The sequence below is a fragment of the Vipera berus genome (genome assembly GCF_964194415.1).
Source record: "Vipera berus genome assembly, chromosome: 4".
Lineage (NCBI taxonomy): Eukaryota > Metazoa > Chordata > Lepidosauria > Squamata > Viperidae > Vipera > Vipera berus.
The window spans coordinates 91699195-91726018 of NC_138206.1; the positions used below are offsets into that span (position 1 = coordinate 91699195).

Here is a 26824-nt window from a genome sequence, read left to right on the forward strand (position 1 = left end):
ATGGCAGCGTGGAGCGAGGAAGCGGACAGCCAGGGCTTCCCCGAGAGCCGCGGCCACACAGGGTATTCCTGTGTATTCAGGCTTGCAAAATGGCGGATCGAGCCTCTGCTGGCGGCAGAGGCTTGCAGAGCGCGGATCCAGCCTCCGCCGGCGGCGGAGGCTTGCAGAACGGCGGATCGGCTTATACTCGAGTCAATAACTTTTTCCAGTTTTGGGGGGTGAAATTGGGGGTCTCGGCTTATACTCGAGTCGGCTTATACTCAAGTATATACGGTACCTTATATATAAAGAAAAAAAACGAAAAGAAAAAAGAAAAAGAAGAAATTTACATTGTAACAAAGTGTGCATATAACATTTGTGAGTTTTCTAGTGAACATTCATTTGTCTACAATGTAATTAAGTATCTTTCAGTTCTATCCTGTAAAAGGTTTCTAAACTATCAACTAATCAGTCGGTATTCATCCCAGCGTTCCTCCTTAACTCTAGCCATTTGTACACATTGTTCCAAATTTTGTAATAGTCCGTTTCGGTTTTGTTTTTGATCTCTAATGTTAACTTATCCATTTCAGCGCAGGATAGGATTTTGCTTATTAATTCTTCTTCAGTAGGGGTTTCTTTCCTTTTCCATTTTTGAGCGTAAGCCAATCTTGCTGCAGTCAAAATATGCAGTATTAAGTATAAAGATCCTTTGTTGAATTTATTGTTAATAATCCCTAGTAGGAAGGTTTCGGGTCTTAGTTCAATTTTTTGTTATGTTATCTCTTCAAGCCAATTTTTTATCAGGTGCCAAAAGTTTTGAGCTTTTAGACATTCCCACCACATGTGACAATAGGTCCCTGGTAACTTTCTACATTTCCAGCATGTCAGTGAGGTTTTTTTATCCATCTTTGCTAGCCTTGTGGGGTAAAGGTGCCACCTATAAAACATTTTGTATAAATTTTCTTTATAGGTGATGGCTAGCGTTAGCCTCCTGTTCCTGTCCCATAGTGATTGCCAATTGTCTAGATCAATGGTATAGCCAAAAGTTTTGCTCCAGATTAGCATTGTATCTTTAACCTGTTCTTCTAACATGTCTTGTTCTAATAAATATTGATATATCTTTTTTATCGTTTTGTCTTCTGTTCCTAATAAGATTTTATCTAATTCTGTGTTCTCTAATTTTATCCCAGGTTCTTTTTTATCTTTTCTGTATCGTGTCTGTATTTGCAAGTAAGCCCACCATTCCAGTTCTATACCATCTTCTAATAGTGTTTTCCTTGTTTTCAGCTCTCCGTTCTTATCTAGAATATCTTTGTATGTAATTGCTCTTCCTAAGTTCATGAATTTTGGGTGCATAAATATCTCCAATATCGATATCCAGTTGGGAATTTCTATATAATTATTTTTTTTAATTTTAGTCCACACCTCTATTAAAGCCCATCTAATGTGGCGTTTCTGAAAGTACTGATGTGCCTTGTGTTTCCCGTCCCACAATATTGCATGCCACCCTATCTGCAAGTCATGGCCTTCTAATGCTAACAATCTTCTGTTCTTTAGATTTATCCAGTCCTTTATCCACACAGATGCTGCCGCCTGGTAATATTTTTCCCAATTCGGGAGGCCAAGCCCTCCTCTTTCCTTTGCATCCTGTAATAGTTTAAATTTGATTCTTGGTTTTCTCCCTTGCCAGATAAATTTAGATGTAATTTTATTTAGGTTTTCAAAGAAATCTTTGCCTAATTTAATCGTACACATTGGAATAAAAAGAGTACTTTAGGGAATATATTCATCTTGATTGTCGCTATTCTCTCCACGAAGGAGAGTTGCAAGTTTTTTCATCTGTCTAGGTCTACTGTGAATTGGTCTATTAATTTATCATAATTTCCTCTTTTGAGTGTGATGCATCTTGCTGACAGTTGGATCCCCAGGTACCTTACCCTTTGAATATATTTTTTAAATATTTGAATATTAATTTTTTTCGCTATCTCAGTTTTTTCTAGTTTGGACATGTTTTTAACTAGCATTTTGGTTTTTTCTTTGTTAATCTTCAACCCCTACATCTCCGTAATTTTCCAGAACCTGTATTAGTCTTGTTCTGGACTCTAGGGGCTCTTCTAAAATAAAAACTAAGTCATCTGCATAGGTCTGTAGTTTAAGTGTCTCTTTCTTGGTTTCTAATCCTTTAATCAGCTTATCTTTTCGAATTATTCTTGTTAATACCTCTAGAGAGAGTACAAATAATAGTGCTGAAAGTGGGCAGCCTTGTCTCGTACCTTTTTGTATTTGAAAGCTTTTTGTTAATTCTCCATTTATAATTACTTTTGCTTCTTGTTTAGAGTAGATTGCTTTGAACATGTTTATAAATCTTTCCCCAAATTACATATATTTAAGTTGGGTCAACATAAAATTCCATTTAACATTGTCAAATGCTTTCTGAGCGTCAACAAAAATCAATGCCATTTGTTTTTCATTGTTTGATTCATAATATTCTAGTGTGTCTAATATAATCCTAACATTGTGTCTTATTTGCCTTTTGGGTAAGAAACCGTTTTGGTTGGTATGGATAAATTCAACCAAGTATCTTATTAATCTTTCTGCCATTGTAGTCATAAAGATCTTATAATCCGTGTTCAATAAAGAAATAGGTCTATAGTTTTTAATGCAGGTCAAATCGGAGTTTTCTTTAGGAATTAGCGAGATGGTTGCTTCTTTCCATGAATTTGGGATTTTTGCTACTTTTAATACTTCATTAAATTTATCCAATAAAGTTGGGCCCAAAAGTTCTTGAAGGTTTTTGTATATTTCAGAGGGTAGTCCATCAGGACCAGACATTTTGTTACTTTTTTGTTTTTTAATTGCTTCTATAATTCCCTGGGGTATGTCCTTGTTTAATATATTTTGAAATTCTTCGGGTACCTTCAGCAAGTCTGCGCTCATGAAGCATTGTAATATTTTTCCCTCACTGATCTTTTCATCATCTTTATAGAGGCTTTTATAGAATTCGTACGTTACATTTTTTTTCTTCATTTTGATATACCATCTCCCCTACTTCATTGCATAGTTTAATAATACATCTTTTATCTTTTTGTTTTTTCAATCTGTAAACCAACCATCTCCAGGTTTATTTGCATGTTCAAAAAAATTTTGGCTGATACTTTTTATTCTTTGTGCCATTTCTTCCTGTTCTATAATATTCCATTTATGCTTATTTAAATCTAGTTGTCGTTTTAGGTCCCTACATTGTGGTTGTTGGGTTTTTTTTTGTAGTTCTCTTTCCAGTTTTTTGTGCTCTTCCTCTAATCTTTTTAGATATTGCCTTTTCATTTTATTTTCATTGGCCATATGTGCAATTGCGGTTCCTCTCATGACTGCCTTGGCCGTATCCCATAAGGTTTGGATGTTAGTCTCCTCTTTCTTATTCGTCTGGGAGAATATCCTCATTTGTTCTTACATCTTACACTTAAATTCTTTTTTATTTACGATTGCCTTTTTTAGGGTCCACCTCCTTGTTGTTGTCTTCTGTCCTTTCCATTTAATTATAATGGGATTATGGTCTGCCCATGTATTAATATCTATTGCTACTTTGTCTACATCTGAATTTAATTCTTTCGTTATCCAGACCATATCAATTCTAGACCACAATTGGTGACGCCCTGAATAATATGTGAATTGCTTTGCATTCAAATTTCTCTCCCTCCAACTATCCTGAATATTAAGTTCCTCTACCATTTTGAAAAAAGTACCGGGTAGTATTCTCCTGGTTCCTTTCCTTACTTTCTCACATTTATAATCTAATTCTCAATCTACAATTGCATTGAAATCACCAATTAAGCAAATGTTCTCATATTCAACGTCACCAATAACTTTATATAGTTTCTTATAAAATTGTCTTTGTTTCTCATTGGGGGCATAAATTCCTACCAGGGTGACTTTTTTTTATTCAGGGAGATTTCAATTATCAATATTCTACCTTTCTCATCTTGATAGATTTGTTTTGCTGGGATGCTTTCCTTGACATATATCACAATTCCTCTTTTTTTCTGCTGTGAGAGTGATACAAATTTAATTCCTAACTTAGGGTAGTTTAATAAATCTTGGTGCTGGTTCTTTATATGTGTTTCTTGTAAAATTATTATGTCTGCCTGTTCAAAATTTTATTTCTCTTAGCCGGGGAATTTAGACCATTTACATTTAATGATAGTGCTGTTAGTTCTTCCACTTGACTGCCTATATTTTGAACTTGTCGCTCTCGTCGGTCTGTCTTCCTTAAATTCTTTGAGTCTGCTTTCATCGTTGTTGCCCTATTTCATTTTTTCTCTTCTCTCAGTTTCCTGTTCTTTGCCTTTGTGATTCTCATGTCTTTCTGTTATATCTCTCTGTGGTGTCCTCTTCTCTTAGTTCTCTTTCTTCTGATTCATCTTCGTTGTCTAGATAATGCTGAAAAAAATTCTTCTGCTTTATCTATCGTATCCCGCCTATGTCTTTTTTCTTGCCAAATCACCAGGATCCCTTCCGGCATCAACCACCTAAAGTTGATGTTTTGTCTTATTAATTTTGATGTGATGTGTTGATAGGGTCTTCTTAAATCTCTTACCCTCCTGGGGACTTGTTTGAGAACTGTTAGTTGTTTTCCTCTGTATTCTATTGGGTTGTCTCTAGTTCTGTGCAAGATCTCGTCCCTGATTGACTTCTTAACAAATCTAATATGTACTTCCTTAGGTAAGTTGTTTCTTCTCGCATAATTTGTGTGGATTTTGTATATTTCATCGATCTCATTTGCCATTTCCTCTTTCCCGGTCCCTAAGGCCCTCACCAACAAGTCTGTCATCATTTCTGGGGGATCCTCCCCTTTCTCTTCTTCCACGTTTTGAAAGCATAGATAATGATCTGCTTTCTCTGTTTCAAGCAAAATAACAGTTTTTTCTAATTCTTTGTCTGCTTGTAAGAGTTTTTCATTCATTTCATCTACTCTTCTTCCTTATTCATTCTATCTTCCATTTCTAATAATTTCTGTTCATTTTTCAATATTTGTTGTTGGAAACATTCGAATTTTCCATCCATTGCTCCCATCTTCTCTTTAAGTTCTCCGGTATCGTTCCTTATTTCACCTATTTCTTTTTTCAAGTCCTCGTGATTTCTCAGCATAACCTCTTGCATAGATTGTAGCATTGATTGTAAATCTTTGAGTGAGCCTGCTCTCTCACATGGCATCATTTCCTCTATCAATCTTTGCCCTGCTGGGCTTAGTTCCACCGATGTGGCTTGGGTTATCTGCCTTCTTCCAGTCCCAACTCTTGTTAGGTTGGGAATGCTTGTCGTCTTTCGAAATGACATCAGCCAGCCCTCCCCCTTGTGTACAATCTTTATCTTTCCCTCCGCCACACCTGAAATATTTATTATTCTTCTAAAGTTATGGTCACTGATACCTTATATCTTAACAATAATATGTTCTGTTGCTAACACAATATAAAACCTCTTACGCTAACACTTTTAATATACAATAATTAACAGTCTGATATATTAATCAATTTCAAATGTTCATATTCCACTGCAATTCTAATTTATCTATATAATAATATATAACAATAATATAACAATAGGTTTATCTAATATTGTAACAGGTATTCAGTTCATTAACAATATAGACCAGGTTTTACAATGAATCTCTTAACAGTTATAAATGTTAATATGTTCAGCAAGGTAGGCAAGTAAATAATTTTTCTCACCCTCTTTAAGCTTTCATCCTTTTGTTCCTAGTTGATCTCTCCCAATTCAAGCATACAGTAAATTATATTCAATTAGTTCTTATCTATCTGAACCCTCAGTTCAGTTACAGCTTATCCTTTTTGTTTTTAGAATATTTTTAAGGCAATTTCTTTACTTCTTAACTTATAAGTGTCACTCTTCCCTCCTTTAATGCTACTTAGTTTCCAGTTCTTATTCGAAATGTCCACTGTCTCTGCTCAGTCAGCACTGTTGCTCTTCAGGTTTTTTAACTTCTTAGCTTTATTGCAAGAGCCGAAGAGAGAAACCACCCTTATTCGTTAATCCTTGTGGCTTATGAGTTTGTTGCTTTAAGGTAAAGCCTCTTTTTCCCCCTGTCTCTTTATTGCTGCTATCTGACAGAGGGGGTAGTTTTCCCCCTTTCACTCTGGGGTCTGTCTTCTCTTCTTTTCTTCTTCGAAGTTCTCCAGAGTGATTTTATGCTCTGGAACACTTGCGAGGATTCACTAGGAACTCATGGCACCAGGTTAGTTGTAATGGTGTCCCGCTAATTCACTGCTGTTTCTGTCCAGCTGACAACTGTCATTTCTTCATGGCTGCCATGTTGGGCCGTCTCCTTCTCCCAGGCGACTTCTCCGAGGCTTTCCTGCTTTTTACGATTCAGATCGCTGTCCAGAATCGTTCAGCTGTGTGCCTCCTTATCCAATCTCCCTCCGAGAGATCTGGGGCTTTAAAAAACCCACCGGGCACAGAGAAGTGGCTGTGAAATCAGCGCGCTCATTCAGAGCGGCGTTTCAACACAGCCATTCCGTTTGACAGCTGGCTCCGCCTCCTCTAGTACCTCATGTGATCTTGATTCAGTCCCTCTGTTTATGCAACTTAGGATTGCATTGGCTTTGTTGGCTGCTGCCATACACTGCTGGCTCATATTTAATTGATTGTCCACTAGGACTCCAAGAGCCCTCTCACAGTTACTGCTATTAAGTCAGGTTTCACCTAATCTGTACTTGTACTTTTGGTTTTTCTAGCCTAAGTGTAAGACTTTACTTTTCTCTAAATTAAATTTCCCACTGTTCAAGTCTGTTGAAATCCATCTGGATCTTGAGCTTATCATCTAGGGCAAACATGTTAAACTCGTGACATCACGTGATGTCATACGACGTATTGGAGCTTTTTCTCCATTGCTGGCAATGGGGTGGGCACAGTTTCCTGGTGATGCATCTGGCCTGCGAGCCAGCAGTTTGACACCCCTGATCTAGGGTGTTGGCTATTCCTGCCATCTTAGTATCATCTGCAAATTTGATAAGTTCCCCTTCTATTCCCTCATCTAAGACTGTCATTTATGAAGTTATTGAAAACTACTGGGCCTAAGTCGGCACCTTGTGGTACTACACTGCTTACTTCTCTCCATGTAGATGTAGTACCATTAAAGACTACTTGTTGAGTACGGTTTGTCAGCCAGTTACAAATCCATCTGATAGCGATGCTATCTATCCCACCTTTTTTTTTTAGCTTACCAAGAAGTAGGTTGTGGTCTACTTTATCAAATACTTTAATGAAATCTAATTATACTAGTCCATAGCATTTAACTGATCTACTAATTTAGTCACTTTGTCAAAGAATGAAATAATATTGATTTGATGTGATCTGTTTTTAACAAACCCATGCTGACTTCTAGTTATAACTATTTGTTTCTAGATGTTCGCAAAGCTGTTTTTTTATTATCTTTTCCAGTATCTTCCCAGGTATTGATGTTAGACTGATTGGTCCGTAGTTTCCTGGGTCTCTTATTTTTCCTTTTTTGAACCACGTCAGCTCTTTTCCAATCCTCAGGTTAGTTCCAGGTTGCTCCAGGATTCTTGAAAGATATGGGAAGAATAAAGAAGCTGCACCATCTCCCAAGAATTGCAGTGTAGTTGCATGAAAGTATGTCTGCTGTTTATAAGAATTACTGACAGATGCTACATGGATTGTCCCTGCTTCTTTCTGCCTTCAAATCTGTGGCCATATGCAGCCCTAATATTCATCACATCTAGGCAGATGGAGAAGAAAAAGTATTGGGGAAAGCCTATAAGATGGATATAACTGAAAAAGAGGAGGTGCTTCTGTAAGGAGCAGGCAGCATTTATCCTCTGTGAGAATGGCAGGGAGCAAGCCAACTGCCCTCAGATACTTGCTTTGAAATGTCAAGTTCAGAACACATAGGAGCCCAGTAGCCAAAGAATACATGTAGAAGCAGAAACAGCTTAACCAGCTTCTGTACTATGGACAATAGAGTTTGAGTATATTGTTTGTAATTGTAATTCAGTCCAGTATAACATCTGTCTTTCTTTTGTGTTACATAGTATCTTTGTCATTTTCGGTCAGTAGATTTTTATGGATTTCAAATTCCCTGAACTCCGAATTTAATATTTTTTTGTTGTTGTTAGTTGCGAAGTCGTGTCCGACCCATCGCGACCCCATGGACAATGTTCCTCCAGGCCTTCCTGTCCTCTACCATCTTCTGGAGTCCATCTAGGCTCACGCCTACTGCTTCAGTGACTCCATCCAGCCACCTCATTCTCTGTCGTCCCCTTCTTCTATTGCCCTCAATCTTTCCCAGCATTAGGCTCTTCTCCAGTGAGTCCTTCCTTCTCATTAGGTGGCCAAAGTATTTAATATTTTTAGTTCTAGGTTTTTTTTGGAGTAAGCAGATGCTTCAGTGCAGTTTTAAAATGGTAACAGAGTAGATATTTCTTTCTTTCTTTGTTCACTTGGCTCTATGTATTGGGCTCTATGGAGCCACCAAATCAGGAAATACTCAAAGCAGCTTATCTGAAAAACTCAGTAATCAGACTACAAAACGTATGAAAATTAAATTTTACTATGTGGAAATACATTAAAAAAAATATTTCAGCCATCCCTCATCAGTCTTCACTTAGTGGAATGACAAAACATTTCAGCCAATTTGAAAAGCCAGATTTTGTCAATAAAAGGAAACATGTGTTATTCTTTTCCATTGTAATAATTAGGGTATGACATGGGTAATTATTACAGCTGACAAAGGAAATTGAGGAAATTGAAAAAGAAAACACTTTATATAGGAGAAGTAAAGGAGTTAATGTAAATCATATGAGCACATTTCATGAGATAACTTGCATTCTTTGCAAGAATGAGCAGGCTTTAGGATTTGGGGATCTATATTGTTTTTATTTGAAAATCAGGTTCTTTGAACAAGAGTCAAGTTTAGAAAGCATGTACTTTGAAATTAGTCTTGAGTATGAGAAATGAACTGTCTGTTGCTCTCATCCTGAATGCATATACATATACAATGTTGAAATGGAAATATAATTGGAATTCAAAAATTACAAACAAGTCAAGATAGCACCAAATGATTTCATGCTTTTTTTAACAATGGCTAAGTGCAATTTAAAAAATTAATTTGTACTGTAGTCTTTTAAGAAGTTGGGAAATGTGTAACAAGTTATATCTTATTCTGATAAAAATAATTTGCTTCCTAGAATATTTGGTTTTGCTTTACTTTGTGAGAAGTTTGTGAGATATATTTAAAGAAATTATTTTTTTTCTCCCCACTTCCTTTGAAACAGAAATATTTTTAAAAATCTTATTTTTATTTTGTGCATTATCTATCATTTTTTAGGATGAAATTTTGACTGTCATCCGAAGAGTAGATGATAATTGGGCGGAAGGAATGCTGGGTGATAAAATTGGAATATTCCCTATTCTGTATGTGGAGGTAAACCCAGATTACTTTTGTACTTTGTTGAGAGAAAAAGCTTGATTTTTATCATTTGATTTTTTATGGTGAAATCGATATAATTCTTTTGATAGTGAACACAAAGTGCAGGATTTTTCTGTTGCCCTGAGATGAACACACACACAGACAAATAGCACTGTCAGCACAAATGCACTTTTAAAAACTGTCAGAGACTTTTCTGTGAAGAATATACAGCCCAATTTAATTGATCATTTTGAAAAATACAAGTCAACAAAGTCAAAACTTCAGCTTGAAAATTTACCTTCAGTTACTATAGAATTGAATTTACACGCTTGAAAATGTACTTTTTTTCTCTGCTGTTTTCCATTTCTATGAATGTCTAGTATACTGAATTCTTCCCCTTTAATCCAGGTAGTTGCTGCTTTTTGAAGGCACAAGTTGCTAACCAAGCTAATCCTCTAATGGAATGGTTTATTAAAAGTGAGCTTCTCCAGGAAAATTCTTGTTCATATCAGCCTTTGCCTATAAATCAAAGCTACAAATGTAATATATGACTGGTTGCACCTGATAGTTCTGCAGCTTGTGGAACCCCTAATTCACATTGCAGGGTCTCGACTTTCACTGATATCTTGTGCCAATATGGATCATAAAATTTAGCCAAACTGCATGCATAATTCCCACTCCACTTTATTTCTACACTGCATAAGGAAACTTGTATGTAACAATGAAATGTGACAGATAAAATGGATAGTTTGTCACAAGTTAATTATGTCTCAGTTTTTGACATCAATAGTAAGGGTTTCTTAATGAATATATTACCTATGTTTGGGTTTATTATACTGAAACAACGATTTTGTTGATTGTGAATCACAACATATGTAGTAAAAGGGTTAAGATGTTGGAGTGGAGTGGGGAGATGATTCAATTATGTTATATAAGGTAACTTAAGGCCAATCCATCTAACTCATAAGATTATTATAAGGGTAAAATGAGTGGAAAACCTACATGCACAGCCTTCATCTCATAACATGACAGTTACATGTAATAATATGTAAATAAATCTCTCAAAATAAGTCCTTCCCACTGTTGTAGCCCATCCTTCAGAAATAAGTCACCATTCTCTTTGAAAGACCTGAAGGAAAATTAAAAAATAAAATAGCTGTCTGCGTGCTTACAACAGCAGTACAGTTATTCAATATTATGCAAAGCACCTTGGATATAAATTCTTCAGTGACAACAGCTATAATTTTTTAAATTATGTTTTAGCAACTGTTATTGAAACATTGACTGCTTATGGTGGTGTAATGGCTGATGATATTCTATACCCATAATGTTAGATGCAGCAGTTTATTTGATTAAATGGTACACAGTGGGACTTCTCTTGGCTGTTATGCTCCTGTCAATCAATGCACTAGGACTAAACTAATTATTATAAAGAAATCTTCAGGGGATTGTTCAATCAAAAATATTCTGAGAATTAAGGTGTGAAGTCTACTATTCATTCTAACTTGTTTTGGCTCTCTATAATGTCATTAAGATTATAGTTCCTAGTTCATATTTTGCTTCTGTTAAGATCTGGGGAAGAAGCTGAAATTTTCAAGGACCATCTTCGGTAAGATCCTACCGTTTCCAGTAGTGCCACCTTCCGTACCATCAAAGGGGAAAGAGGCATAAAGTATAACATTCTGAGAAATGAAAGAGAAATGTAACATATATAAATTATTTTCTTACAAGGCCATATTCTTTTGAAAAGTTTTCATTAAAACTTTTATTGCTTAAAAAAAAACTTATAGGTTCTGGGACTGCTGTTGAAAAAATAACTTGGAGTGGGGCAGGGGGGAGTCACCATGCAATATTGAAATTCAACATAATGCAAGCACAAGGAATAAAGTCAGACTAGAGTCTTGGACTTTAAGAGACTTGATTTTAAGAAACCTAGAGAGAAGATTCCTATTATCCAGGAGTAGAAATATTTAATAAGTCTGATTTTTTTCAGTTTTACCTAACCTTCAGCTCTTTTCATTGAACCACAAACAATGCCCAATGTTTACTTAGGCATTCTCTCATTGGCAGTGTAGCTCATAAATGTCACAATCTGCTTTTGAATAACTTCTCCAAGCTGCACAATGATCATCACAGCCACAAAATAGAAATCTATTAGTAAAGAAAAATTTTCTTGAGCCATGTACAAGATCCAACATGCAGATTTGCAAAGAGGTGTCTATCAACTTGGGTGCATTGGATTTTTAACACATGTGCCATGTATAAAATATTCTGTTAAGACTTAGTTGTTCTACTCATATTCACAATATTCAATGCTGAATACTAATTATTGTTCAAAAATGGAGTAATATCAATAGGGTAATGTGAAATTTATACTAAAGGGTAGAATTAGGAAAATATTTTATTTGTTGTATTTTACCAGCATTTTTTAAAAAAGATTATTTACAATGATAAATTGTACATTGGGACTGCCAACAAAGCTTAGTATTCACACAGAAGATTCAACTAAATTAAGCCTATAAATCCAAAAATGAGATCACTGGACTATATTATAAACACTTTGAAATAGCTGGATTATACTAGCTGTGAGTAAATCACATCTCAGCAATATCAGATATGTTTTGTTGTGGTAGTTTAAGGTGAAGGAATTTAATAGTCTGCTCAAGTATTTTATGTCTCCCCTAAATGTCTACAGCCTGTCATATATAAATTAAAGGAATATTATTCAATATTATATGTTCATAGAAAATAGTATTGTTGAGGGATATTCTCCACAAAAAAATCCAGGTTTCTACTTAGGTAAAATATTAACTGTAACATTTCCTGTTCAAATATTATATTTGCTCTAGGGAAGAAAAAAAATCCCTTGTTCACTGTCGGGATTAATGCTTACTGTTGCTATATGCATTGTGTATTTTCGTTTTACAAACTCATAGATGCTATCCTGTCTTAAACACTGCTTTGATATACATTCTTTTTTTTAATTTACTTATAAACAACCTTCCTAGTAAATAACAGAGAGGCTATATATAAAGATAATAGTAAATACATATTGTTATATGTTGAAGAAAATAATGGTTATGTCAGAATTTCTACAAATATAAGAATGTAAAAATTAAAACGTATATGCAGGAGTATTGAACATAACATCAGAATACTCAAGTAAATATAAAAATAAAAATATTGTGTAAGTATAAAAATGGATAATTCTCTTTTTGAGATAAATAACTTTTTCTCAGCTCTTAAAAGAGAAATAAATCTCACCTAGTGGGTGAACTAGCAATGAATCTGTGTTTTTATACACTATCACAATCTAACAGGAAATTAATATGTTAAAGCCAATTAATTGTACTTATGCTTTTTCTGAAATAATGTCTGCAAGCATTACACTATATACTCTTGATCAGTGGTGAGATTCAGCCAGTTCGCACCGGTTCAGAGAACTGGTAACTAATTTCTTTTGAGTTCGGAGAAACCCTTCCTGCCCCTGATCGGACCCATGTGACACCTTCTTTCCAGTTCCGACACGGTCTTCTGTCACTTCCTCCGCCACCATGGGCAGTCTCAGAAACAAAAGAAGTTTGTGGGACTAAAAAAAAGTTCAATCAATCAGTTCAGTTGTCATGCATCTGAATTTTGATCATATGACTATGGGGATGCTGCAATGGTCATAAGTGTGGGAAATGGTCATAGGTCATTTTTTTCAGAGCTGCTGTAACTTTGGTCACAAAATGAACTGTTGTATGTTGAGGACTACCTGTAACAACTAAAATAACTTAAATAACTATGATGAAAAAAACTATAATTAAACAGGCAGTAACAATAGATGCATCACTGCATTCTAGAATAATGCATAATACATAAAGAATAATGGATAGATAGCCCTCGACTTACAACAATTCATTTAGTGACCAAAGTTACAGTGGCACTGAAAAAAGTGATTTATGATCATTTTTCACACTTAGGATCTTTGTAGCATCCCCATGGTCATGTGATCAAAATTCAAATGCTTGGCAACTGGTTCATACATATGACCATTGCTATGTCCCGAGGTCACATGATCAATTTTTGCAATCTTCTGACAAGCAAACTCAACAGGAAAGCCAGATTCACTTCACAACTGTGTTACTAACTTATCAACTGCAATGATTGACTTAACAACTGTGGTAAGAAAGGTCGTAAAATAGGCAAAACTCACCAAATGTCTCACTTAACAACAGAAATTTTGAGCTCAATTGTTGTCGTCAGTTGAGGACTACCTGTATTGCAATAGTCTACCTGGGAAATGATTAAGATATGAATAACCATGAACAAAGCTTCCCAATCCAGGAAAATGCAAATTTTCATACAAAATGTATTTGTGCAAAGGCTTTCCTGGACACAGTTGTCATCTTTTTCCTTAAAACATGAACTGTAAGGACAACCAAATTTTGAACCAGCATGGTTTGGGGAAAAGGATATTTCACTGGATCTACAAATGAAATTGGCTTTTAAAGTTGTGGCTTTAAAATTAAAAAGAAAATGCTAATAATCTAAGAGAATGACCCAGATAATTTTTTCCTACTAGATTTACAAAAGAGGGAGGGAGGAAGAAAGGAAGGAAGTCGTCTTTTTTATATATCTTTGTATATTTAGGATTTGCATGAAATAATGTCTCATTACAGTGATGTAATTGTAAATTTTGCACTGCAAGAGAGTTATCGCTCTGTAATGCCCCCTTCTCTTTCTCACTGTATGGCATTAATGCCTATATGACAGGACTGCTCTAAATCAGTAAATAATAACTTCAGCTTCTCAAAAGAAGACTAATTCATCAGTGGGATTTTAGATCATTGAACAAACTGCATGGGAGGAATTGGCTTCTCTTATAACGAAACATCTTATAACAGAATATTTTTATTTTATTTTTAATTCAATAGCATAGCCACTGTTTATTGTGTTTTGTACTCTGCTTCTAAAAGAGAGAATTTTGTTAGTCTCATATACATTTAACTAACAGTAAGTTCTAGTTGAACTTAAGTGAACTGAAAAAACATTACATTGATATGTGTAAGTAAAAGTACTAGCAACATTTCATTCTTATGCTGATTGGCTTCTATTGTTTATACTCTCATTTGATGAAGGACTTTGAATTCTATAGATACTCAAAAATAACAATTTTGTAATGCCTCCTTTTTTATTTCTTCTTTTAGCTCAATGAATCAGCCAAGCAACTTATTGAGATGGACAAGACCAATGTAGCTGCTGCATCTGGCAGTGATGTCCCTTTGCCAGTTGACACTAACCTGGCAGTAAGCACGGTCCAGTGCTGTACACTGAACAGTGCTGGAGCAGTCAGTGCCATTCAGCGACATATCGATGGCAAGAAGAATGCCAAGAAGCGCCACTCCTTCACTGCTCTCAGTATGACTCACAAATCGTCCCAGGCCTTGAATAATAGACATTCCATGGAGATTAGTGCTCCTGTCCTGATAAGTTCAAGTGACCCCCGTGCTGCAGCCAGAATTGGAGATGTGGCTCATCTCTCCACCAGTGCACCAGTCCAGGTAAACTCTTAATTAACCACAATATTCAGTCAACAATGGGAGAGACCAGATAGAACTGACTTCTTCATGTGCTTTAGCTATTAAATTGCAGTACAGGAATTGGATGGCAGAAGTCCCCAAAGTACCATCCTAATAAAAGATTTTAATTAGTTTCTTCTTCTTCTTCTTCTTCTTCTTCTTCTTCTTCTTCTTCTTCTTCTTCTTCTTCTTCTTCTTCTTCTTCTTCTTCTTCTTCTTCTTCTTCTTCTTCTTCTCCTCTACTCCTCTTCTTCTCATTCTGTCATTTTTTTTTAAAATAAGAAGTAAAAATAAAAATTTGTTAGGGAGAAAAAAGATCCTGGCCCTCCCCAGGAACAGAAGACAGAGGAGTCACCTTGGGCTAGTTACTTCTTCTGAAGACCAATTAGTTTCAGTCTCTGCAATAAGCCAGTTTAACAAAGGTTTCTGGTAAAGAACAAGGTAAGTGTGATGCCAAAAACAGTAAACAAAATACTAAGAAAAAAACTGTTTAAATAAATATTTTCAGACCTTTTCATATATAGGGACAGGGGTTGCTCCTCTGTCCTGGTCCTATTAGATCTCTCAGCGGCTTTCGATACCATCGACCATGGTATCCTGCTGCGGCGTCTCAGGGGGTTGGGAGTGGGAGGCACCGTTTTACGGTGGTTCTCCTCCTATCTCCTGGGCCGCTCGCAGTCGGTGTTGACGGGAGGGCAGAGATCCGCCCCGAGGCCTCTCATTGTGGAGTTCCTCAGGGGTCGGTTCTCTCGCCCCTCCTGTTCAACATCTATATGAAGCCGCTGGGCGAGATCATTCGTGGTTTCGGGGTAGGGTATCATCAGTATGCTGATGATACCCAACTTTTTCTTTCCACCCCGAACCAACCCAGTGATGCCCTCACCGTGATGTCCCGGTGCCTGGAGGCGGTCCAGGTCTGGATGGGGAGAAACAGGCTTCGTCTCAATCCCGCCAAGACTGAGTGGCTGTGCATATCGGCATCTCGGGTCAACCAGACTATTCCATCTTTAACGATGGGGGGGTGAGGTGTTACCCCCCCGTTGATAGGGCTCGCAACTTGGGCGTCCTCCTGGATTCACGACTCAATTTTGAAGACCACATAGGAGCCGTGACCAGGGGGGCTTTTGCCCAGGTTCGCCTGGTGCGCCAGTTGCGTCCCTATCTGGACCGAGATGCCCTACGCACAGTTACTCATGCACTCGTGACCTCCCGTTTGGACTACTGCAACGCTCTCTACATGGGGCTGCCCTTGAGGACCACTTGGAGGCTTCAACTGGTGCAGAATGCAGCCGCGCGAGTTGTAATGGGGGTCTCCCGGTACTCCCATGTAACACCTCTACTCCGCGAGCTGCATTGGCTTCCGGTTGCCCTCCGGGTGAAATTCAAGGTGCTGGTCATTACCTATAAAGCCCTACATGGCTTGGGTCCGGGGTACTTGAGGAAACACCTGCTGCCAGCATCAAATGCCCTTCGTCCAGTGCGCTCCCACAGGGAGGGTCTTCTCAGGGTCCCACCGGTAAGAGATTGCCGGCGGGTAACGCCCAGGGATAGGGCCTTCTCAGTGGGGGCGCCTGCCCTCTGGAACCAGCTGCCAGTGGAGCTGAGGACTGCCCCCGACCTCCGTTCATTCCGCCGGGGCCTGAAGACCTGGCTCTTCGAGCTCTCTGGCCCAGGCTGAGGATTAATTTATTTTAATTGGGGTTTTAGTTGCACAGGGTTAAATTTAATCTTTTTTAAACTGGTTTTAACTTTTGTATTTTTGGTTTTTAATTCCCTGTAAACCGCCCTGAGTCCTCAGGGAATAGGGCGGTATATAAATGTAATAAAATAAATAAATAAATAAATAAATATTACATATGTGCATATTTGAGAGCAAAAAGATTATTTGGAGCCTGTGGGGCCATAAACAGCATATTTCTAGAACTCCTTAAATCAAATATAAGATTTCCCAGGATTGTGCAGCAGCTGCAGAGGATAATCATGGAATTAAGGGAAAAGATGCAGCATTTGTAGGCATTATAGTTCAAAACATCTGGAACACATAGATGCCTACAGTACGTCTGATTTGTATGAAAACAAAATTAAGACATTAATCAAATAATAATCTTATTATAATGGTATTTACTGCTACTGCTATTGGTAGTAGTACTTTTTAAAATCTCTCTCTCTCTCTGCCTCTCTCTCTCTCTCTCTCTCTCTCTCTCTCTCTCTCTCTCTGAAAGGTTTTATGTCATTCATATCAGCTTTAAAAAGTACTAAAGTAATAGTACATATATATGCCTGTGTTAAGCCCCAATGATTTCTGTAGGACTTATTTCTGGGCAAAGAGGCATAGGTCCATGATATTTATAACGTTTCTTTTTTTCCTACATAAGTAAAAAAGGTTATTGGGCATTTACCTCATAGCTAGTGTCATATAGACCAATGTGCATTAAGTAAGAAAGCCTTTTAAAACTTTAATGAAAATCTAGAAGCATGCAGTGAGACTTACTGTTTCTACTAATCTATACATTAGAATAAAATAATCTTTAAAAAAATAGGCTCTGCCTAGTGTTTTTTCCATGGCCATTATTTACACACTTCTGTTTTCCAACAATATATGCAAGACTACAAGCTTTACAATTCAGTAATAACTGCATGTGCTGTCCAAAATGAACTGGCTATATTGCTCCTTTCATATAAGAAGAGTTGAAACTGTGATACAGAGAGTCCTTTTAGCCAAGCAAAAAGGTTTGCATGAACCAAAATAGGCTTTAAATTGCCATCCCATACATACAATGATGCACAGGCACTAGCAGCTTTTATGTGTTGTTTTGCAAAATGCTTTTATGGCTCCCCTAGGTTTAAAATGCAAATTGTGGTGCGGAAAGCTGCTCTTAGAAGTGGGGTAATAAAATGAAATCCTCCTAAGGGAACAAAATCAAGTTTACAAAAAATAAAGGGTGCATATTTTCTTTATGCAATCATACATATTCCAAGATAGAACCATATGGAGAAAGACTAATATTGTTTTATAAAGAACCAGCAGCAGCCATTTTGTAATGCTGTGGCTTTTTAAAAAGTAGCTATAAATCCTATTCCCACTATGTAGTCCAGACTTAATATTTTACTGTTTAGTAAGTAGAATGTCTGGGTAAACAATTGTATTTAAAAAAATCTCACTGTAACCATCCCTTAATATCACAGTTCCCTGGATTGCAACAAACCAAAATTTATATATCTCTTCCAAATCCTGTTGCAGTGATTCACTAATAAACCTTATTACCTACGGACATTTTTCCTGTGGTAATACTTTATGGTAACTAGAATGTGAAAATTAGAACCATATGAAAGCCCATAAAGATCAGACACAACTATGCCATTTCTATATCCACATATGTATTGTAATGTTACAACTTATCTTGAGTGGGAAATTCCATCTTTGATGAAAAATTGTATGAAAAAAATGCTTAATTATCATTCTTCAAAATGGGTGGGGTATTGTATTACAGAACAATGGAAAGCAGGACTTCAGTGAATTCTAACCAGCGAGAGCTGGTTGTGGAATTTCCCCAGAATGGCAATTTACTAATCAAAGCTGTGATTATAAGGTCAGTTTAGTTTATATAGTCTCTGCTGTAACTTAGAAGTTGATCCTAAATTCAAGAGCTGATTACCCCCAACCTGTGCAGTTTCCTAAGCAGATCTTTTTGAGCTTCTATAGAATTAACTCTTATACACAAACATACATACACAATGTACAACTACAATTGAGCCCAATATTTCTATTGCTAAATGAGATAGTTGTTAAGTGAAATTTGCCCCATTTAGGACCTTTCTGGCCAAAGTGGTTAAGTGAATCACTGCAGTTGTTAAGTTAGTAACACAGTTGTTAAGTGAATCTGGCTTCCCCATTGGCTTGGTCAGAAGGTTGCAAAAGCTGATCACGTGATCCCAGAACACTGCATCAGTCATAAATATGAATCAGTTGCCAAGTGTCTGAATTTTGATCACGTGACCGTGGGGATGCTGAAATGGTCATAAGTGTGAAAAACGGTCATAAATCACTTTTTTCAGTGTCACATAACTTCAAACTGTCATTAAATGTACTATTGTAAGTCAAGGACCACTTGTATACATCCTTAGAGTCAGTCATGCCCTAATCACCTCCAGATTGCATTATTGCAATGCACTCTACATGGAGTTGCCCTTGAAGAGTATTAGGAAGCTTCAGCTGGTTATTTAACTTTTAATGCGGATTTTTTTATATCTCTATATCTGAGATATAAAAACAAAGATAGATATAAATATAAAAACAAATATGCAAACCCAAAGCAAAGAGAGAGAGACAGCCACCTCAGCAATGGAACCATTGAAACATGTCTTCAGTTCTTAGGCCTAATAACATAATCTGGTCTTGAGAGACTTCTGGAATATCAAAAGGGATGGAACTAATATAATCTCAGCAGGAAAGAAATGGTCATTAGGTGGGCACCACAGCAGAGATTGCATGTCTCCTGGGACCACCAAATCTAGGTTTCTAGTTGATGGTACCTGCTGCATGCCTTCTCAGCCATCTCTATTGAGATGGGCTGATATAAGTTGGGGAAGGAAGTCTGTCAAATAGCCCAGTCCCATCCCATGAAGGGCTTTAAAAGTTAAAATCAGCATCTTGAATTGACCTGGAAGCAAAATGGCAGCCAATGCAGCTCACGGAGCACAGATTTTTATTTTTGTTGCTTTGTTTGTTGAAAGTCATCTAGAATTGCAGCTATACAAATTGGATGGGTGGATGATTGATAGATAGATAGATAGATAGATAGATAGATAGATAGATAGATAGATATGCAAGAACAGTATAAAACAGGTAAATTGCTGGCATTGAACAGTCTTAAGATATTGATTTCAATGGGGATGAATCCTCCAAATGTCCTAGTAGTTCCTTTCTTCTTTCCCTTGTCTCCCTCACCACATCCAAAGCTGAATGTGTATATGTACCATATAGTTACTTTGTGGTAAGATGGGCTGCCAATAACTTTAATAAACAAACAAATTTCTCAATTAACTTTCTGTCTCTTCCCCAAACTAAGTTTTTATCCCTTCATCCTATCCTGCTTCCCACTGCATGATCTTTAGGGTTAGTTAAATTCTAACCCAAGCAACAAGAAGTCAAAGGAGAGCTTCTCTCCATGATCTATGGCTGTGACTACCATGGTCCCATCCTGCTAATTTGCTTAAGAACGTTAATCATCCTTGCCTTGCACACTTTTTCTGTAACTACTGGTTTCATTTGTGTTTACTCTGATTGCAGAATTCTATACACACTAATGAACAAAATTACTGTAAGTGCGGTTTTCAAATACATGAAACAAAACTACTGTGGTTATGTATCTCTTGAGGATAATGTTCCAATTGTTGCTTGGAATGAGAGGCTTTATTAAACCATTTTCTGAATATGCAGACTAAATAAATGAGAAATACAAAGTCCAACAGGATTTATGTTTACTAAGAGACACTGCAGGGGGCAGTTGGTTACTTTATTAGTTAAATATTTTGTAAAATATACTTGCATTTCATCAAAGATTATTGGCATTTTTAAAAAATTAATCGTGGTCCTAATATTATTCATATCCTGATGCAAAAGATGGTTTACTCAAATTAGATCCCCTTGAAATCAGTGAGATAGATTCAGAACTTACATACATAAGATTTTCTGTACATTAAAACCTAGATATGTTATAAAATGAACCCATTACAAGAAATTAACTTGCTAAATACATGTAGCACTATTACATTAAATAACTATGTTTAATCCTTTACCGTACAATGTAAGGTACAATTTCAGAAAGAATCTGCATTTGGAGTTACTGCTGTGTTAAGTATCCAAACTACAAAGATTATTCTTCAAGTCTCAACAGCTCCCTGCTTGTCAATAATAAGCACATACATTCCTTGTGCTGTTATAAATGCGTTTGAAAACAAGTAGTATTCTTAAGCCTTTTTATCATCTGAAAAGCATGAAATTAATGGATTCTAATTTCTATAGACACAAAAAACATAAGAATAGCTTCTAGCAGCCCTAAGAAGCAAGGGATTTAGTGACAGATTTTGCTGTTTGTTTTTTGTAGAAACCTGTATTGTCTTGATCACTATGTGCCCTGCTTCAACCTAATTTGCATTTAGCACATTTGATGTCCATTCATTGAATGCAGCCATAAAATTTAAATATGGCCTTCTAAATTGTGTCTGTGTGTCACATCAAGTGTTCTTATAGGCTAGTTAAATTGATTTGTATTGAGAATATAATACAGCTGCAAGCCAGTGATAAAACTGAGCCTGCATGAGGTTCATAGAGAAGGTATGTGAAAGTAAACTGGTCTGAACAGCAGAGGAGGTCCCACTTGGCTCACCAATCTTGCCTAGGCCACAGATGTCTCATCTTCTCTCCATTTGAACCCCTTATGAATTATTCTTCTTTGCTGTTTGGAAAGGTCACAGGTCAGCAATTTCCAAATCCCTAGGTTTTTCTGGCCAAAGATGAATGTCATAAATAATGAAGCATGGCTGCCTCCTTCTCACTATATAACCTGAGCTGGGAGATAAGAATACTAGAGCACTGCTTGTATGTGTTCAAAATAAATTCTGATCTTGAGCAGAGAGTATATTTGTTCACAATTAGAACCAATACCTACTTCCCAACTGTATGGTATATATTTTGAAGATGAAAGCCATCTTCATGCAGAATGATAAGTTACAATAGCAACACTAAAAAAACAGAATCTGTCTTAATGATTTTCCAATATAAAAGAAAATGGGCGTATGTATCTAAATCTTCGTCAATAGAAAACAAGAAACATGCTCCAAATTTGTAGGCTGTAGAAGAACATTGGCAGAGTAAAGATAAGAAGCATATGGATTATTATATTTAAAAGAAAGAGAAGCCAAAGACAAAGGTTTAGTTTTATGTCTCTCCATTGGAGACTAGGAGAAATCATTCCAAATCCTCTTTGGTCTTTGACTCGGACAGAGTCAAATAATTCTTTCTTCCAAAGAAATATTTTTTTGTGAATAATGGTAGTAATATTCATAATATATCATCAAAGTTCAAACTAGTTTTTGTATCAAATTCACCTGGCTCCCTCCCAACCTCAGAATGTTGGTTTCAGTTGATTTAGCTCTACCGAGACAAAGCACCAAAGTCATATAATCACATACATTGAAGTTGAAATTTACATATGTCCATAATATAAGCATGGCTCTGTGTTTAATTTTAAAAACCTGAACATGTACTATTCTACACATGTTATATGTTATATAAACTGCCCATTTCTATGTTTATTTTTGAAAAGTTACAAAAACATTTTTTTAAAAAAAGTTACTCAGAAAATGGATAAATGTAAAGATCTCTTATATGGCAGAAGACATGTTTAGCATGTAGAGGGGAAAATACATTTTCCATTACTGCACTTTTAAGAATTAGTGTTGGGCAGCTGTGTCTATATTTATGATCACCCAAGGTCACAAATATGCTCTGTGAATACACCCCTTGAGGTTATAGTGTCAAATAGAAATGTTTTGAATCAGTCTAAAATGATCACTACTGCCTGCGATAACATTATTCTTGAAACACTTAAAAAAGAAGTTTGGAAATTAACAAATACGTTCATCCTGTTCATTCATACCAATTCCCTAAGGCAAAATAAATTTAACTATTGTTATTCTTCATGCTTCAGGGTACGTTCCTGGGTATGCCTATAAGAACATAAGAAATCCTTAAATGAAGATGCTTTCACAAAGGCGCTATTAATTATTTTGCCTTTCAAAACTTCAGAATTTTTTTGTGGGTGATTGGTGGCAAACACTGGAGGTTATTTGAGCCATTCATAACATTCTATGTTTGATGCAGTTGATTGCACATTAAAAATCTTGTATCTAAAATAATCTTGACACCCTCAAATTTCCTGCATTCCTAAGTTGAAACTCTTAGTCACAATCAGGAATATGAAGAAGAGTTGTAAAGGTGACCCGCTCATGTAGTAGTTATGAGATAGGCTATAAGGAGCTACGCAGTTTAGTTCTCTACTAGTCTGTGCAATTGAGTGAACCCAGAAGAATAACGTCTGTATTTGGATGTCTAATGTCTTTGTTTTGTTTAAATGGCTTTTTAACTAAAATGGACATACTGTTTTTCTGCACCTGAACCACTGATCATAGTATAGAAATTTTATACCAATATTGCAAAAAAAAAATAAAAATCTGCACCAAATTATTCTTCATTTTCTTTTACTTTAGAAGAAGCCATGTTGAATTAAGTCATATTTACTATCAAGTAAAATAATAAATATTTGTGAAATCATATTGTACCTTTCTTGCTCATCTGATATGAAAGTCAGTGTAAATTCTTTATCTTGGCAAGGACAAGCTGCTGATCACGCAAGTGAGAAGCGAAAAGTTCAGTCATACAAGTTCTGCAATTTGGGTCCTCCCCGGTATGGCGATTCATTAAACAGATGCTCTTCGGTACTACTGAATGATCTTAATATTCCCAACCAGCTACACAGAAACAACTGAGCCGTAGTTTATTTTCTAGCCTCTCAAACTGCCTGGTGTAGGCAAGAGTTAGAAATACCACAGATGTTTCTGTAATTTATAGATTAGATAAATCTATAGCAGGAATTGATGTTTATCACCTCCTTCAATAGAGAAGTAGCTTGTGTGTGCCCATCTGCAGCTGTAATTATATTTTATCAGTGTGTGGAGGGGTGTTTATTAATATATTGCACCACTAACAGAAAAGCTGTGTTCTGGAGTCATTGGATGCCCTAACTCCCATTCGTTAATTAACATTTGATGAGAATGCTTTATCTCAGTGCAGCTTTTTCTTGCCAATAGTTGATCCAGTGCAAATATAATTTCAGTGCTTTGAGATTATTCCTAAGAACATTAAGGCTTGGAGTAACTGCATGACCCATTGGTTAGTCAATGAATTTGACAGAAATGAGTAGCATGAGTCTCAAAGACTATTAGTCAATTTTCTAGCTGAGATATTGCCAGAGGATCACATGTTATTAAACTCTATAGGTGGATTCTAAGTTTATTGCTCTCATTTTAAAGATAAAATATAAATATGCAATAAAGACATGAAAGACCTGTTTATTTCCATTAATAAATATGGTATTACTGCAATACACGATATTCAGTATTGAGAGAAACACTTTACAATTTGTTCCAAATTTAGATAACACAATATTTGTCCATTAGGAATAAAATAGCATATTTGCATTTGAACTTGTAATGTTGTTCTGTACAGTATTTTGATATAGTTACACGACTCCCATTTATCTTAAAAATGCAACTAGAAGCTAAAAAGTATCTAATAAACCTGTTTAGCAGTTACTATAGAACTGTAAAAAAAACAAAATTCATGCATGAAATAGAAACTGTTATGGCTGTTCACTCTGTGTGTGTGTATGTGTGCATGCGTGCACGCACGCATGTGCACACACATGCGTGCACATGCACAGAAAATCAATTTGCACTGTCAGATCTTACTTGAGTATCTATCTTTAGGCACTGGAAAAGCCCACACAGGGAGCAGCACAATGGAGAAAAGACCTCCTATCAATGTTAACGTTTATTACTTCTCCATCCAAAGAGAATAGCAGATAGCAAAAGATATACCACACACTTGGGGTATTGTCAAAACCACATTGTCTTTTTTTTAATGCCTTCAAGTCAATGTTGATTCCTACTGACTGCCTAGACTAGTTAGTAGGATTTTCAGAAATTGTTTGCTCTTGCTTTCCTCCTAGAGCTGAGAGTGACTGGCCCAAAATTACCCAGCTGACTTTGTGCCAAAAGCAGAACTAAGACTCCCAATTTTCCAGCTTCTACCCTGGTGCCTTTACCACAACTTCAAACTGGTTCTCCCTTTCCTTTTTTGGGGGGGAGGGGAGTGTTGCATTTCTTGTGCTGATCTTTGTCTTTAATGCCAGAAATGGAAAAGTGAGTAAAAAAAAAGTCCTTATTGTGTTCTGTGTGCCAGAGAATTCCATTGCACCAAATGTTGCCTTTGAATTCATGATTTTAAAAAGTTTTCTTGTCAATTTATTTTCCTCCTATTGCCTTCAGTAATGGGGATTAAATGTAGTATTTCCAATTAATGGTTCCCTGTACAGATAAAAATGCCTTGTTTTTTATCCATCTTCCTAACCTATCTTCAATATCAAGTCCATAGGAAAGTGTCACCATTATTGGTTGAATATTGAGCAACCACTATATTTGAAGGAGCTCTTTCCTTGTTCCTTATCTCCTGTAGTAGAACTGAGGTAAACAGTGCTTTTTTTGTTTTTTTTAAAAAAGGTGCCGGAACTCACACACATCATACAACCCGCCTTGCCTACCCTACAAGGTTCCATCCAAAACAGGTGCCAGAACTCTGTTCTGGGCGTTCTATGACAAAAAAAACCCTGGAGGTAAATATGTAATCTTTATTAATAAAAATATGGCCATAAAGAAAGCGACAAGATAAAATATTTGGGCAATAGAAGTAGAAGCAATTGATGACACTGGAAAAGGAAAAGAAGGGAGGGAAAGAAAAATATTAATTAGCATGTATGTAGCAACTGCAAGTAGCAGGAAAATAATAAAAGGCAATAGATATCCTTCCTCTTGCCTTTCTCCTTTGCCCCAATTCCTTCTGGGTCTTTCCATTTGATAATCATAATCCTATACACATTTACAGCACTGCAGTCTGAAGTAGCTGATTTCCATTCAGTTTGTATTTTGATTTTCGTTTGTTGCTTTCTCTTGGAGACAGATACATAAATAAATGATCATACCCCCTTATATAGTTTAGTTAAAAGCTAAATCAGATGTTTGAGTCATTAACAAAATAGAATAAGAATTTGTTATTTTACTTTTTCAAGATTTCATGATTTGTTTTCTTTAAATTCATGCTTTCCTAAACAAATATGTCAATATGCTAGGAAGCAAAGAATCTGTTAATAGATTACTATGTTCATAGATCAATGAAATGTAATTTTCTGAAGATTATTGGCCTTTAAATCAAAATGCCACCTTGCAAGCATCCTTTAATGGGCTAAACTGTTTTAATAACAGTTCCTTGAAGTAAACAAAATATAATTTATATATTATTCTTAGCAAAGACAAACCCTACACAACCTAAAAAACATCTTTTTACAAGAGATTAAGTTTTAACTCTTCCATTGTGATATTTAAAAACAGACATAATTAAATAGGCAATGTTTCCACAAGTGATAATATATTTGACCAAAACTATTTTCAATCACACATTCCACTATTTTTGTTGCGTAGCCAGTTCTTTGCAGGCATTGAGCGAGACGGAAGGTTCAAACAGCAACAGGCTTTATTGAAGGTCAGAACATAACAGAAGCAACATAGGAGCTGCTGTGCAGCTATTTATACAGTTGGCCGGTAGGCGACAACCAATAGGCTTAAAGCAGTTGTTTCCTGCCCAAAGACCTACTGAGCTGGCTGGAGACAACCAGTCTGGGCCGGCTAGCAACCGTTACAAACATACACGTGAACTAAGCACTTAGCAATTGAACTTAAGCAATTAGCAAGCAGTACAACATAAGCAAACACTTACAGCATATAAAAGGCCAGTACATTACAATGTTATCATTGTAAAACCTAACCAGAGTAGATATAATACAGATGCGGAGTGTGCTGCCTTGAGTCTCAAGATTAGATGGAAAGTAAATGTAAATTAATTACAAATATATCATGTAGCACCTCCCTCTGGAAATCAAGCCAGTGGTCCTATATATCAAGATAGTATTTTTCCTGCCGTATAAAATATAATGTTCCATGT

At 36.3% G+C, this 26824-nt stretch overlaps 1 protein-coding gene across 1 annotated transcript in view; it reads left to right on the plus strand.

The window, feature by feature from the left end:
* The window catches only part of SH3RF3 (SH3 domain containing ring finger 3), a gene marked incomplete at its 5' end in the record, with an annotated part of 107584 nt that overhangs the window by 28519 nt on the left and 52241 nt on the right, over window positions 1-26824 (plus strand). Inside the window, 2 exons of the mRNA XM_081326395.1 lie at window positions 9344-9439; window positions 14617-14970. Of these exons, the coding sequence (XP_081182521.1) occupies window positions 9344-9439; window positions 14617-14970 (450 nt within the window). The remainder of the gene's footprint in view (window positions 1-9343; window positions 9440-14616; window positions 14971-26824) is intronic.